Source organism: Vulpes lagopus, chromosome 12 (genome assembly GCF_018345385.1).
Source record: "Vulpes lagopus strain Blue_001 chromosome 12, ASM1834538v1, whole genome shotgun sequence".
NCBI classification, from domain to species: domain Eukaryota; kingdom Metazoa; phylum Chordata; class Mammalia; order Carnivora; family Canidae; genus Vulpes; species Vulpes lagopus.
In genome coordinates, this window is record NC_054835.1 from 80,264,355 (window position 1) to 80,279,521 (window position 15,167).

The following is a 15,167-nucleotide window of genomic DNA, read 5'->3' on the forward strand; positions in this document are numbered from 1 at the left end:
AAAAATGAGAAGTGCTCTCTTAAAAATGTGACACATAAAAATAGCACCAATGCCATTATAAAGCCATATTATACTAAAAGGAGTGAATGCAGACATACCTTTAAATATGCTATTTATAATTGGGTAATGGGCATTAAGGAGGGCATGTGATATTATGAGCGCTGAGTATTAAACACAAATTATTGAACATTGCATCTGAAACTAATGATGTACTATATGTTGGCTGATTGAATTTAAATTAAAAAATCAGTTATTTAAAACTGAGACCATACAAGAGAAGCATATAAAAAAAATGCTTTGCATCCCTGAAGGGAAACCGTCAACAGATATTTATCCAAGAGCTTATATAAACTGAGATTATGAGCTGGGGATACACTATTAATTCCTAGCTTAGCTGTTCAAGTGATAATGATGATTACATACTGACCAACAAAAAATTTTTCAGGCCTTTTTTGGTTAAAGAAAGAGGTTTGGAGGGATGAGGGAAGGAAGGTCTTAAGCATAAGGTATATTTAATAATGGCACAAGATTATAATAACAGTAATTATATCATTGTAATAGGAATAATAAAGCTGGGAATTAAGAAAACTTAATAACTGCAGCTCTTAGAGTTACTTTGGTAGCATTTTTTCAAGTAATGATCTTCATCAGTTAAAAAAAAAAAAATCCCGTTTTTTGTCTCACCTCTGTAGATGTTTTTATTCAGTGTCCCGGAAAGAAGCAACTGAGATGCTTGAGAAGAACCCTTCTTTGGGAAATATGATCCTGAGACCTGGTAGTGACAGTAAAAGCTACTCCATCACCATCCGGCAGGAGATAGAGTATGTTTAATTTAAAAAGCATGGAATTGTTAAAAGCATGGTATCACTTGAAAAAGCAAAGTCACACAAGATCAGCATCTGCTACGTGTTTTTGTTGGGACTAGATAAACATAAGAATAGGCAAAGAATGTTATGGAAACAATCCTAAAGATTGCGCCAAGGGTAATATTTGCAGTAGGGGAAAAAGAAAAACGGGTGAATTACTTCGATCCTGGGTATAGTTCTGTTGTTCATTCATTCATTCATTCATTCGTTTCACAAATATTATTGAGCATCTACTATGGGGGCCAAGTAATATTCTAGGTACTGAGAATGGAGTAGTGAACACAACAACATCCCTGGTTTAAGGAGTTTACATTCTTGTAAGGGAAGATGGATGATAAATAAATACATAGCTATGAAAAATCATATATATAGTAATAAGATCTATGGAAAAAATAGGACAGATACGGGAACACTCAGCGATGATGTATAAACATTTTCTGATTACTATTGTTTTGTTTTGTTTTTTGGTTGATTTTATTTATTTGACAGAAAATGAGAAACTGAGAGTGCATGCACAAGCAGGGGGAGCGGCAGGCAGAGGGAGAGGGAGAAGCACAGAGGCTGACATGGGGCTCAACATGCGGCTCAGTCCCAGGACCCTGGGATCATGACCTGAGCTAAAGGCAGATACTTAACCTACTGAGCCACCCAGGAGCCCCACTATTGTCCTAATACAGAGTGGTCAGGGAAGGGCTGCTTTATTAACTAGCATTTAAATAGGGCCCTGAAGGGAGTGAGGGAAGAAACCATGCCAATATTTGGGACAGGAGCATTCCAGGCATTAAATACATGTGCCCAGAGGCAGAAGAGGGCTGGGTTTATTCAAAAACAAAAAGAGGCCACTGTGATTGCAATGCAGTGAACAAGCAAATAGTGGTAAATGAGATTTCAGAGGTGGCGGGGGGAGGGACTGATCACTCTGAGCCCTCCAGGTCACTGTAGGGCAAGAGTTATACACTCTGAATGACACGAGAGGATTCTGGACTGTGATGAATGAAGAGGTAACATAACCTGACATCTATAAAAAGGACCACATGGGAACCTCTTGTCAAGGTTAAGAATTTCTTTCTAGTAAAATGGTTTTACCTTTGATAAAGTCAGTGACACATGCAAAAGTTGGTTTTTCCATGTAGCTAAGGTGGTTTGATCTGCTAAGGTCCACTCCAGCTCTAAGTCTATGAAATCTTGCATTTCAATAAATAGGCACTCTGGGTTAGTTAACACTTTGACAACTGATAATGAAATTAAAATACAGGTTTTTGTCCTAAATGAAAATGTTCAATAAGTAATTATCTTTCATATAAAAGCATAACCAGAACTTTGATTCTTGAATTTGCTATTCTTTCTGGGGATAATATTCCATTAATTATTTTAGCTGTAACATATCTGTCAATGAATCTATCTACCAGTCCACTATAAATATCAATAATTCTAAATATATGAAATATGAAGACACTGACAGTGAATAAAGGCAGGAAAAAGAGCCATGGTCCAACAAGTTTCATCATTTGCCAATTACTCCATATAAACAGAGGCTGGTCTTTATACAACAGCCGCGTGCCCTGAACAGGTGGCAAGAATGATAGATAGTAGATCAGGGCCCAGTTCTGTGTGTGAAGTGAGAGTCTGTGTGTGTGTGTGTGTGTGTGTGTGTGTGTTTCCACAATGAATATCTATGTCACCTTAGCCTTCTTGTCCGTCTTTCTTTTTCTTCTTCTTTCTTTCTTCTTTTCTTTTCTTTTTTCTTTCTTTCTTTCTTTCTTTCTTTCTTTCTTTCTTTCTTTCTTTCTTTCTTTCTTTCTTTCTTTCTTTCTTTCTTTCTTTCTTTCTTTTCTTTCCTTCCTTCCTTCCTTCCTTCCTTCCTTCCTTCCTTCCTTCTCTTTTTCTTTCTTTTTCTTTCTTTCTTCTTCCTTTCTTTTCTTCATGAGAGACACTCAGAGAGAGGCAGAGACACAGGCAGAGGGAGAAGCAGGCCCCATTCAGGGAGCCTGATTCAGAACTTGATTCCAGGACCCCTGAGCTGAAGGCAGACGCTCAACCACTGAGCCACCCAGGGGTCCTCTGTTTCATTATTTTTTATTACAAAGGCTGATATTTGGAGTTAATGTATTTTCAACTAATATGATAGAATATCACAGATTACTCAATTTTAATTTATTTGATTTATAATTCAATTGGCTATTTTGAAACAAATCCAAAAGAAATAAAAATTGTGACTGCCATTACATTAGAAGTCCTGGGAGAAAAGTGAATATTTTTGTTGAGTACATCCTGGTCAAGGAGGTTGTTCTTTTTCAGGGCTTAGGAAATTGAATTGAATATACCTTTAAAAATTAAGAGCATATATAACTGAATTAAAATCTATTTCTCAGATTTTGTTTTTAAAAATTTAACTGCTGGAAAGCTAAATGATGCAAGAGGATGATTAACTTTTCCCCTTCATTTTATTCTTTTCTTGGTTGGATTGAGTGTTCAGTTCATTAGCATGTGAACCCTGTATTATTATTCTGTATGAAATGAACAAAGTCCCTAGGAGCTAATGACTCTTTAAGACCATGTGTTTTCTGCACAATAGCAGCCTGAGCTCTTTATAAGATGGTTTAAATTAGCCCAGCTTTTGCACTGCATTTTCCGTAAACATGAACTATCAGAAATAACAGCATTTTCTGCTGTAGATGTGGTTTGTGACCGAACTCAATGAGTTTCTATACTTAGGATATGAAATGAACATCACAGTTTTTACTTATATGTGTATTATATTTAAGTCAAATTTAAAATCATAAGAAAGAGTCTGGCAAGGGAGTTTATATCAAATTTCCTATTTCTAATTTTAGGAAAGTCACTGCCAGTTTGAATTCATATAGAAATTTGTGCTTTTATACAGCTGATGGTCCAAAAAACATTAAAATTTCATAAAACTAATCCTTCTCCTCCCAAAAGTTCAAATTTAGAAAGCGGAGAGAGAGGAATGGTCAAAGTAGCATGTTCTTTTTTTTTTTTTTTTTTTTTTTTATGATAGTCACAGAGAGAGAGAGAGGCAGAGACACAGGCAGAGGGAGAAGCGGGCTCCATGCACCGGGAGCCCGATGTGGGACTCGATCCCGGGTCCCCAGGATCGCGCCCTGGGCCAAAGGCAGGCGCCAAACCGCTGCACCACCCAGGGATCCCCAAAGTAGCATGTTCTAACGCTAGAGTGGGTATGTGCTTATTTAGGAATAGTTTATGGTTGGAATGGATATGAAAAATTTTAACTGTTGTTGCACCAATTTTCCTTATGAGCCAGATATATCTATGATATTAGGGATTGTCATATGTATTGTCTAATGCTTCCGAACAGAAATTTGAGAAGTCCTAGATTTCATATCTTCTGTATGAAGTTGTAGCAGTTGAAGAGAGTAGTAGGATGTTAGTTTGTTAGACTGTAGAGCTTAATGTAAAGACTTTGGCAAAAAATCTAGATGATTAGGAAGCATCTGAACACAGGTGAGTAACAACCCACAAAACCAATTCATTCTGGGGTTTGTAGGAGAAATGTGCAGCCATGCAAGTTTAGGTGACTGTGTCTGGTAAAATACTAGCTGAAAAGGACAGGTTAGTTTACAAAACAGTGCTTGAAAGTAAAATTATCTCCATCTGTAGACAAATCAGCTGTGGGAGGGAAGATCGTAGTTCTCAGGAAAAAGCAAAAGTCACATAGTACCAAATTATCAGGTGACTCTTCTCTCCATGTAAAATATCATCTCACTTTACCCAGAGCAGTGATGTGTGAATTCAAAAGACATAGAGCTATTCTTACAACAAACCTAGTGGTTTGGCTTTCTTAAAATTGTTGTGACCACATGGCAAGCTAGTAATAGTCATTAGCCAAGGAAACGCTAGAACATATTGACCCTGAATTAATTCCTTTACAAAACTTGAGGTCAGAAGCTAAAACCAAGTATTTATATAACATTTAAGGCCATACACTTGCTAAATGACAAGTTAGTTTTTTTTTTTGAGATCATAATCAAGAAACCTCAATCTAGCAAATTTTATCAATCTCATTTTTTTCCTTTATCTTTATTTCTTTGGAAAAACAAAACAAAATATGAAAGAAAAACAAAAGTCTAAGGGGAGATTCAAAGCCTAAGTGATTTCAATGGCATTTTTTTCTACCTTACTTTCTGCCTCAGAACTTAGTCCTCTTAGTCAAAGTTCCAAGAAACTCTGTTAATCTTTGTTTGCTACTTTTCCTCCGATAGATAGCCTTGTTATGGATAATGATGATGATGATATAATAGCTATTACTAACAACAATCGTTGTCACCACTTACAGGGTAACATAAAGAATACTTTTTATTTTTAGTTTTTTTTTCTTAGGAGAGAGGTTATTTGGGGGGGGGGGAGGTTATTTAGATTTCATCCCATGTTTTAAAAATAAAGTCCTAGAATAAGCCACTGTAATAGAATAAATAAAAGCTGTTTTCCAATGTGATAGTCAATTGAGAGAATATTTGGATATTGTGGTAGAGGAGGAAAAAGTCCCTTGAAAAGAAGTGTAATTCAGTCCTAGAGGAATGTGACCTGGAAATGGAGAGACGGGGGATAAAAAAGAAGGTGGGAGGTCCTGCCAACAAACTTAACCTGATAGACAGCTTTAGACCACTTCTGTAAATTGGATAGATGTTGAATTAGTTTTTCTTTCAAGCCGATGGTAGTGTAATAAATACTTTTAACTTTTCAACATTACAAGATGTCTTGGTCCTGACACTGTTGTCATATGAATCAAAGGAATTCAAGGCCTACAATTCAAACCTACTGACTTCTGCTCTCAGTATAAATCAGTCGTAGCAAATAGCACTATAAGATGGACTTGTAATATTTTAAAAATTCAGTTTCATAAATACTGTGTGCCTAATGCTGGAAGACAAAGGCGAATAGATAAAATACCATGTTTAGGGTGGTAATAATTTAGAGCTCTATGTGACCATAGAAGAGGAAGACACTATGGTTCATCTAGTGGTTTACATTCTCACAGAGCATTTTCTGTATCTGTGAGTCAGCCCCAGAGTTAGCAGTGTCCAAGGTGGTATATGAGCTAGCAGAAAGAACAGCCATCCAGGGAATTCTGATAGGAACAGTGATGAGGGTAGAGTAGAAAGTAATTTTCTTTCAGTAATTCTTTCTACTTCCCTGTTAATCTAGAGAATAACTATCTGATTTGTATGTGCCTATGCAGGATTTTATAATGTTGCCTTGCTTTGTAAATTACTGGCATAAAAAATGATTTTTGCCTGAAAGATTTTTAGTTCTTGATTCCTTTTTTTCGGTTATCCATTCACCTACTCAATGACCCAGGTTTCTATATTCCTAGTGTATAACTCCCTAAAAACAGACAGAGAACCAGGTAAATAACAAAATAAAACCATCATTACCCTCCACCTTTTTTTTTTTTTTTTTTTTTTTTTTTTGCCTAACTACAGAAATGGAAACATAGGGTTTACTCTACAGGAGATATTTTATATTCACTTTAATTTGAGTTGATCCAAATGGAGATTTTTTTTTTCATTTTAGTTTGCCAAGAATCAAGCACTACAAAGTGATGAGTGTAGGAAAAAACTACACCATTGAACTGGAAAGACCTGTAAGTAGCTATTTCCTTGTCTTTGAGGAATTTGTTTTTCCCCAACTCTACCTTATAGAATTTAAAGAAAGATAGAAAAGCCCTTGCCTAGGAACACAGTGCCCTGAAAACGACAGATAACCAGGGTGATAAGTGAGATCCAGAAGCAGGTAGATGAGGCGCCGTAGAAGAGAGTGTGCTAACAATTGTTTGTTTTTCTGTAGTCTTTATCAATACAATTATTTCAGAGAGGGGAAAATTTTTTTGTTAAATATCTGTTTTATATCCTCTAACTCTACGTATTTCAATGTGCTTATTTCTAATGGGGAAAAAAATCTGTGGGTGCCCAGTCCTCTAATACCTGTCATGCAGTTTGGAAATCTTTCTCATAATAGCAACATAATCATGAAGAAATGCTCTATTCCTAGTCTGCAGCCCCTCTTCTACCCCAATCACCTTACCATGGAGCTAATGATATGATATCATAATCATTAGGTCACTGGGTTAGGCAGAGAAATAAGTACTTTACATATATCATCTAGTTGAATATTCATCATTGCCCTGAGGCAATTACTGTTATGCAGGTAAAGGTAGTGATGTGGGTTGTGGTCCAGGTGTTGGGAAAAGGGACTACAGTCGTGTGATCTCAGGCTGCAGTGGGACCAGGAAAGTTATAGCACACACATGAAACTCATGAGTCTTGAAGATACGTATCTTAACACCTCTAAAATTGAGCTTAGTGCATCTGTCTCTCCAGGCCCACTGTGTTGCTTAGATAGCAAAAAGGGCAGCATGGTTGAATTTTATGTTTAGAACCTATTTCTTAGAATGCAGTCCTGACTTTTGCCAAGAGGAGGGAAGCTGCTGACTCATATGTTCCACTTACATCTTTGCCATAAATGCCTTTTAGAGCTTCTCAGCTCTCATGTCCATGCCTGCCAGGGCTTTTTCAAAAATTGTAATGAAGGAAACAAACCACTGGATTGCTGAAGAATAAGCCAAATAACCAACTGACTGGAAGCAATGGTCAGGAAGAAGAACGCCAGGTCGGACTGGTGAACTGGGGCTCCTTTATCTGTAATTAGCCCAAATAGCATCCAGTTTAAGGAAAGCTAACAGCCTGGATTGTTCTTTCCCCTTTCACATTCCCCTATCCTACCCCTCAACCAGGTTGTCATTTTATTTTTTTTCAAATTTACCAGGGATATTCAGGTTTAACCTGATTTTACTTGTATGAATATATTGGTTTGGGCGTGGCAACACATTTCAGCTACTTTTAGACAAGTAAATGATCCTGTTACAGTGAGATATTAAAATGCTAAATTCTCTGGCTTTAAGGGTTCTTCGGTTTCAATCAGAAGAAACCAAATAACTAACTTAAGCAAAGACAGATTTAAGAACATGGGAAGCACATGAAATGACTAGAAAGCTAGAAGATCTCCAGGGACTAGGAAGCAGTCACTTGTACAGTTGACCCTTGAACAACATGTGGGTTGGAACTGCATGGGTCCACTTACATGTGGATTTTTTTGATAAGTACAAACAGTATTGTAAATGTATTTTTCTTGTGATTTTTCTTAACATTTCCTTTTCTCTGGCTTACTTTATTCTAAGAATGGAGTATAAGGTACATATAACATACTCAATATGTATTAATCAACCGATCATGTTATTGGTAAGGCCTCTGGTTAACAGTAGGCTATTCGTGTCTAGTTTTGGGAAGAGTCAAAGTTATAATGTGGATTTTTGTGTGCACAGGGGTTGGTATCCTTAACTCCTATTGTCCAAGGGTCAACCGTAGTAAGAACCATCTGATTAGGAATCTGCTATCCTTCCTTGTTCCTCTACTCAAGCTCAAACTTCAGGAAGGGAACACTTTCTGGTCTACCCTGAGTCACATTCTCATGCAAGAACGAGGAAAGAGTAGAGTACCTAGTTGTTGTCCGCCAAAATGTACTCCATGGGGAGGGGGAAATTTCTCAACAGGGAATTAGATATTATAAAAGAGAAGGAAAATGCATGGGTCGGAAACATTAGCCATTCAGTACCTCACTGAAGTGAGGTATTGATATGTTTTTCTAGAGGTCAGGAAATTCACATCAATTTTCATTAAATTTCACATGAGCTTTCTTTTACTTTCTCTTTACATGGATGACACTGAGCCTTCTCTCACTTTTCATACAGGTTACACTCCCAAACCTTTTCAGTGTCATTGATTATTTCATGAAGGAGACTCGAGGAAATTTACGACCATTTATATATTCAACTGATGAAACCCTTGGTATGTCTTTATCTTATTGCTGTATCAGCAAAACAAAACAACTTTCCCTCGCCTCCACCCCCCCCCATATATGTTTTATAATACTAATCAGGTAGGAATGAAATCTATTTGTAAGTCATTTTGTCACTGACCTTGTGAAATTAAGGGAGTACCAATATATTCTGGGGGATGAGTACTATCCCACTCTAGAGAAAGAAAAGCCATAAGGCACATATTGTGACTACTAATTTCATCCATCATTCTACTTGGCTTTATCAAACAAGTTAAGATGAAAACCATCCTTATACAGAGTCATGGAAATAGAGCCATGGGAACCAAACGGGATTTAAGAGTATGATCTGTCGACAATACCAGATGCTCTAGTCAGATTAAAATGGATGAAGGTTGGGAATTGGCCATTAGGCAGTAGATGACTTGAGAGAGAATCTTGTTTCATTATAAAAGCCTAAGTCTGAGTGTAAGATAACAAGGAGGGAGTAGTCAGGACTGGCTAGAGAATTTGTGAAGCCCCTTGTTCATAAATTATTAAGAATTTCAAAACAGTGATAATAGATCATTAAACCAAGAATGGGATCTTAGGCAGTTTCATAGTTCACATGACCATGAAATTGGCCCTGTTTGCAGTTGTTTTTAGCAAAGCAGGGCCGGTTGAATGTGATACTTTCTTTCCAGCCTTTGAAACAATCCCTGATACATATGATTATTTGACAAAAGCTGTGGGCAGGAGAGATAAAATATTTCAGTTTGTTTGGACTCAGTTACCAAAATAAGTCCCGGTTCCTACAGATTATGAGGAAAAACAACTTCGTTTGGCTTACCTGCATCAGGGCATATCTGAAAAGTCTGATTAAATTTTAAAAGCCAGCAACTTTAAAAGTCCAATGTTGAAAACATATTATGAATCTTGTGATGCCAAATAAATAAACTCAGAGTCGGAACTTTAGGGAAATTATCTAGTACAGTGTCTCAATCTATATGGGAATCACCTGCAAACTCAGGATAGAAAATGTCTCTAAGATGTGACCATTCAGCTTGTTTGAAAATTCCTAATGATGGTTGCCTCACTGGTTTTTGAGGCAGCACACTTCACTTTTGATCAGTGCTCATATTGGAGAATTCTTCCTTGAGTCTGAAGTATTTCTTTAACTTCTATATAATCTAATTTCTGGCTTTGAAACAACTCAGGGTTTTTAAAATCCCATCAAATATTTAAAAGCAGCCACAATGTCCCTCCTTTAGTCTCTCTTTGTCCTATATAAGTTATTGGTTCCTTCAGCCCTCTTATCACATCTTTGACCTTTTCTGTATACCAATTTCTGAACACCTCTCTTAAAATAGAACTACAAAGGCTGAACATATCACTACCGATATCCCCAGAATAATATATTATGCAGGTGTAATGCAGGAAAACACCATTTATAGAAATCTACTATTAATATAATCATTAATGTAAAAAGTAATTATTGATTTTTTTTTTTTTTCAGAGACCAAAGGATTTCCTGCAACATCTCTAAAATTAAAAAAAAATGTTTAGGGTGGCAGTGAATCTGATATAATTTGTTTCATGTCAGTTATCTAATTCTGTGTGACAAACCACCCCAAAACATGGTAGTTAAATCAACCACCATTTTATTTGCTCACAATTCTGTGCACTGACAATTTGGATTGTATTCAGTTGGGCAGTTCTTCTGCTAGTCTCACTTGTCACTAACACAACTGTAACCAGCTGGTGTCCTGACTGGGGCTGTATGTTTCAGGTTGGTCTCATTCACACATCTGTTGCTGGTAGCCAGCTGGAGCTGGCTGAACCGCTCTCTTCACGTATTCTCCAATACTTGAGGAGTTAGCTCAGGCTCTCTCACATATCTCAGAGCTGTTAAGAGGAGAAGGAAACCTCAAGTCCTTGGGCTAGAAATTCTTAGTGTTAAGGATCAAGTATGGCCCTGTTGGAGCTTCTGGTAAAGGAGAAGCTGTGAATTGAATAAAAAAATTGAAGTGTGATGTGTCTTATGTACACAGCTATACTTCTTTTTTTAAAAAATTTAACCTGCATGTAATAAAATTCACCTGTTTTGGTATACAGTCTGATGAGTTTTGACAACCACCAGCAGAATCAAGATACAGAGAGTTTCATCACCTAAAAAAATGCCCTAATGTTTTTTCTTTATAGTTAACCCTTCTCACCCACAATCCCTGGCAACTACTGATCTGTTTTGCATTTTCCAAAATGTCATATCAATGGAATCACAGTATGGAAAACTTTTGAGGCTGATTACATTCATTCTTCGTATAGTCTAGATTCACACAAGTGTTGTATTACTAGCTTGTTCTTTATTGCTGAATAGTATTTCACTATATGGAAGAACTAGTTTGTTTATCCACCCAACAATTAAAATGTATTAGGGTTGTTTCCAGTTTTTGGCAATTATTACTAGACTATATAAATATTCATATAGATTCATATGCAGATGTAAACATAAGTCTTCATTTCAGTTGGGTAAAATATCTAGGAATGAGATTATTGGGTTATATGGAAAGAGTACATTTAACTTTATAAGAAACTGCTAAACTCTTCACAAGTTCTTTTTGCATATCTGCCATTGATGTTAGAGTTTGTAGTTACATCCTTATCAGCACTTGGTATTGTTATGAAAACATTTTTTAAAAACTTTGAGTAAACTCTACACCACACATGGGGCTTAAACTCATGACCCTGATATCAAGAGTTGCATGCTCCACACAGCCCACTGGTATTGTCATTAAAAAAAACAAAAAACAAAAAAAAAAGGTAACTCTAATAAGTGTGTAGTGGTATCTCTGTGGTTTTATTTTTAAAATATTTTATTTATTCATAAGAAACACAGAGAGGCAGAGACATAGATAGAGGGAGAAGCAGGCTCCCCGTGGGGAGCCTGATGCAGGACTCGATCCCAGATTCTGGGGATCACAATCAGAGCTGAAGGCAAGACGCTCAGCCACTGAGCCACTCAGGTGTCCTCCCTCTGGTTTTAAAATGTATTTCCCTAATGGTTAATTACATTGAGCATCTTTTCATGTGCTATTTGATATTCACATACCTTATTTGGTAAAATATCTATTTTTGCCCACATTTTTGTTGGGGTTTTGTTTTCTTATGGTTGAATTTTGATAATTCAGTGCATATTCTGAATATGTCATTTGTCAGATATAATTTGCAAATATTGTTTTTTATTAACAGTGCCTTTTGCGAAGCATGTTTTAAATTTTAATGAAGTACAAATGATGTTTTTGCTTCTGTATATAGATGCTTTTGGTGTTGTATCTGAGAACTCTTTGCCTAAGATCACAAAGATTTTTCTCCCTATGTTTTCTTCTAGAAGTGTCATAGTTTTGTTTCACATTGTCTGTGAGCCATTTAAAATGAATTTTAATGGGAAAATTGATTTTATTTGCATTTAGGTATGTAATTGAGCAGTTACTTAAAAAAAGATAATCTTTTCATTCAATAGCTTTCGTACCTTTGTAAAAAAAAAATCAACTGACCCTATTTTTATGGATAAATTTCCATTGATATATGTTCTTATCCTTTTGCCAATACCATGCTATCTTGATTACTGTAGCTTTACAGTAGTTCTTGAAATCAGAAGATATGAATCCAACTTTGTTCTTTTCAAAATTGTTTGGAACAATCTAGTTCTCTGCCTTTCAGCATAAGTCTTAGAATCAACATACTTACAGAAAAATCCTCCAGAGTTTTGGATTTTGAAGTTTTAGATGAGGTCAGGGAAAACTGAGATCTTGACATTATTTTCTTCTAACTGGGAAATAATATATCCCTCCAGCTATTTAGATTATCTTTAATTTCTTTTAGAGTTCTTTATGGTTTTTAGCATACTGATCCTGCACATATTTTGTTAGATTAATACCTATTTAATTTCTTGGTGCTATTGTAAATGATACCTTTTTTTTTTTTTTTTTTAAATTAATGATAGACATAGAGAGAGAGAGAGGCAGAGACACAGGCAGAGGGAGAAGCAGGCTTCATGCCGGGAACCTGATGCGGGACTCCATCCCGGGACTCCAGAATCGCACCCTGGGCCAAAGGCAGGCGCTAAACTGCTGAGCCACTCAGGGATCCCCAAACGATACTGTTTTTAACATTTTGGATTCCAATTATTTATTGGTAATATATAGAAATATATTTTTTGTTTACTGATCTTAGAATTCCAAGATTTTATTTGCTACATTTCTCTTCATTTCTAAAGTTTTTTTTTTTTTTAAATTTAGAGAGAGTGTGAGGGAGCCAGAGCAGGGGCAGAGGAGAGGGAGTGAATCTCAAGCAGACTCTGTGCTGAGCATGGAGCCTGATATAGGGCTTGATCTGGGACCCTGAGACCATGACCTGAACTCAAACCAAGAGTCCATGCTCAACCGATTGAGTCTCCAAGGCAGCACTAGATTCCTTTTAACTTTTTATGCAGACATCATGCCAGCTATAAATAGAGACAGCTTTAATGCTTTCCAATCTGGATACGTTTTATTTTCTGTGTATTACTGCACTAGCTGCGATGTCCAGAACAATGATAAATAGAAATGATTCGATTGGAATCTTTATCTTGCTTTGTTTTCAAGGACAAAACATCCACCTTTCTCTAGTAAGTATAATGTTGGCTGTAGGTTTTAAAAGATGATTTACCAGATTGAGAAAGTTCCCTTCTATTTTGTCTATTTTTCGTATTGATGTAATGCTGCCATAAAAAAATTAGCTAGGCAGCCTTTCTCTGTGGTCTGGAAAATATGTGTAGAGTTGGTATTTTTTCTTACTTCAATATTTGGTAGGATATACCCAATGAGCCATATGGGCCTGAAGAGTTCTTTGCTGAAGGTTTTTAACTATGAATTCAATTTCTTTAATAGATGTAGGACAATTCAGATTATCCATTTTTTCTTGAGTGGATTTTGGTAATGTCTTTTAAGGAACTGGTATAGGGCCTGGCACAGAGTGGAAGCTGATGGACATTGGGGGAATACATAAATGAATGAATAAGCATAACATTAGGGAAGGAGAAAGAAACCCTCCCTTCTTCCTAGAGGAAAACTGTCACTCTCACAAACAGGAAAGCACCAAAGCAAGTAACTAGAGCCTGGAGACTGTATACTTACTCTGTGATAGGCACCATGTGAAGTGCCATGATTATATGAATTGTCTCATTTCATTCCTCCCAATAATCTTATAAGTATGATTATTATCCTTGTTTTATGATCAAGAAAATCACCACCTAAGTAGTTTTCACATAAGGCTAAAGAATTGAAGTCAGAAACACTAGTAAATGAAGTTGGAATCCAAACTCATGTTTATTTCTGAAGCCACACCTCCACGGATAGATATTTGTATACAGATATTCACATTTCCTTTCTCTCCACCACTTGCCCCTGCCCCATCCTTTCCTGTCTGTAGGTCGGGAGTTTGGGCCTGCCTTAGCTGGGTCTTCTGCATTTTTTTTTTTTTTTTTGAGAGGGGGTTCGGGTGGTGAAGGGCAGGAGAGGGGGAGAGAGAATCTAAACAGGCTTCATGCGTGGTGCGGACTCAGGGCTTGATCTCAGGATCCTGAGATCATGACCTGAGCAAAATCAAGAGTTGGAGTCACCCAGGCGCCCCTAGGTTTTTTTGTTTGTTTGTTTTTTTAAAGTAGACAATCATCCTGAACAGACAGATTAGACTGAAGCAGTTCTATCTTATTTTTTGTGGGAAGAAGTTCCTGCATCAGTTCAGTTTTCAAGCCTTTGTTATGTTGGTTTGGGTCTGTTTCATGCATGTATATAGTAGGGATTGGCCTGGGAAGTAGGCAGTTTTTATACTTTAGCTTATAAACTTACACATATATAATAAACTACATAAACTATATATGTTATATAGTTCAGTAGTTTTTACTTCTCAAAGCCCTCATTATATGTTTTGCATGTTCTGTGCATGCACAGTTTAGGGGTGAATGTGGAACTTATGTTCACTTCATCAGAACTAGGGGATGCTTTTTCAGTTCTCTCACCTCTTCAGAAGTTTTCTCCACTTTCCAGCTACCAAAGGTCCTTTTTCCTGGTCTTCTAGATAAAGATGGGGCTTTTTTCTTTTTTTAAAGATTTTATTTATTCATGAGACAGAGAGAGAGAGAGAGAGAGATATTAGAGAGAGAGAGAGAGAGAGAGAGGCAGAGACACAGGCAGAGAGGCAGCATGCAAGGAGCCTGATGTGGGTTTGAACCTGGGTATCCGGGATCACGCCTTGATAAATAAATAAAATCTTTTTTTTTTTTTTTTTTAAATAAATAAAATCTTAAAAAAAAAAAAACTAACAAGAATTCCAACCCTTCTCCCTGGAAACCCCACCCACCCTGTCCACCTATTCTTCAGGTCACAGGGTCTACTTTTCCTAGGTTCTCTG

The 15,167-nt window shown here is 36.7% G+C and overlaps 1 protein-coding gene across 2 annotated transcripts in view; it reads left to right on the forward strand.

The window, feature by feature from the left end:
• STAP1 (signal transducing adaptor family member 1) overlaps positions 1-10,816 on the forward strand; it is a 33,686-nt gene extending 22,870 nt beyond the window's left edge. For both annotated transcript variants that reach the window (XM_041724606.1, XM_041724607.1), the window contains 4 exons: positions 693-821; positions 6,420-6,489; positions 8,653-8,749; positions 10,234-10,816. In XM_041724606.1, coding sequence (XP_041580540.1) covers positions 693-821; positions 6,420-6,489; positions 8,653-8,749; positions 10,234-10,283 — 346 coding nt within the window. In that variant the 3' untranslated portion in view covers positions 10,284-10,816. The remainder of the gene's footprint in view (positions 1-692; positions 822-6,419; positions 6,490-8,652; positions 8,750-10,233) is intronic.
• Positions 10,817-15,167: the final 4,351 nt, after the last annotated feature.